The sequence below is a fragment of the Rhinopithecus bieti genome, unplaced genomic scaffold (assembly GCF_001698545.2).
Source record: "Rhinopithecus bieti isolate Rb0 unplaced genomic scaffold, ASM169854v2 scaffold_1017, whole genome shotgun sequence".
In the NCBI taxonomy this organism is placed as follows: Eukaryota; Metazoa; Chordata; class Mammalia; order Primates; family Cercopithecidae; genus Rhinopithecus; species Rhinopithecus bieti.
Window position 1 is genome coordinate 862,147 of NW_016803657.1, and position 1,253 is coordinate 863,399.

At 60.1% G+C, this 1,253-nt stretch overlaps 1 protein-coding gene across 1 annotated transcript in view; it reads right to left on the reverse strand.

The window, feature by feature from the left end:
• SF1 (splicing factor 1) overlaps positions 1 to 945 on the reverse strand; it is a 15,304-nt gene extending 14,359 nt beyond the window's left edge. Inside the window, 1 exon segment of the mRNA XM_017893225.1 lies at positions 99 to 945. Coding sequence (XP_017748714.1) covers positions 99 to 129 — 31 coding nt within the window. The 5' untranslated portion in view covers positions 130 to 945.
• Between the last annotated feature and the right edge of the window lie 308 nt (positions 946 to 1,253).

Below are 1,253 nucleotides of genomic sequence, written 5' to 3' on the forward strand. Positions count from 1 at the left end.
CAGCAGCCCCGCCCCAGGCCCGGGTGCAGGCGGAGGGCCCGGCTCGAAGCCCCCTTTGGGTCCGGGAAGCGGGGGGAGCCCGGGGGGGCCCAGCTTACCCAACGGCGTGGCGTTCGCTCCGGTCGCCATGGCGCCCCCAGGGACAGGCACCGGCAGCTGCTTTTCCTCGGCGGCGGCTTCTCCTTCGCAAGCCTCCCGGGGGGAGGGGACCCGACTGCGCTGCCGGAGCGCGCGGAGCCCGTTCTCTCACGCGGCGGGCGGCGGCGGCGCGAGACGCACAAAGAGGGAGGAGAAAGGCCGCCGCGGGGGCGGGCCGGGGGCGTCGGGACCAGGGACTGGATTGGGCCGGGCCGAGGCGAAGGGTCGAAATCGGGGGCCTCCGATTGGCGGAGCCTCAGTCCTCCTTGATGAGCGCTGGGATTGGCCGAACCGTTAGGCCAGTCGAGGAAATGGCGGCGGAGTCCGGTGGGCTGGGAGGTGTCGCAGCGCGCACTTCATTTGTTACTGCGTGAACTGAGCTCGGAGTCCAGAAAGGAGGGGATGGGGTGGGGCGAACTCTGTGACGGAGCGCCGACGAGCTCTCTCATTGGCTGCGGCGGTGGAGCCAATCAAGTTCGCGTGCGTCGTAGTGTCGCGGGATTGGCTGTCGCTGGTTCCAGCTTTTTTCTACTCTCCTCCCTCAGGGGGCAGTTTCTCCGGGATTAAGCGAGAAGTCGCGGCGGAAAAGGCCCAGCCGGAACGAGATTTATGGCGGGGGAATCCTGGAGCAGGAAGTGCGCATGCGTAGATAGACCAGTACCGCTTCTCCGCTAGTCTCCCTTCACCATCGACCCTCGGGTCCAGCATGGAAGCCCTAAGTGACGTCAACCTTTGTTCCCATGGTAACGCGGAACCTTGGGGCAGGAGCACGGGAGGGGCTGATGCGCTCCGGAAAACCGGCTCCGTTACGCCGCAGGTAAAGAGACTTCCTGTTTTTTTTTTTAAATAAGAAACCAAAAAGCTATGAATAGAGAAGACTTACTGAAGGATTAAAAACAGTATTTGAAGTGATGCAACAACATATTAGATGAAAGATAGCATAAGGTTGTCAACTCAAAAGTTATAAATACACACTTCTATTGGAATCTCAACGGAGTTCAGAGGATTTAATTAAATGATCTTAAAATCGTATAAAACAATAACTACGGCCGGGCGGCGGAGGCTCACAGGTAATCCCAGCACTTTGACAGGCCGAGGCGGGCGGATCACAAGGT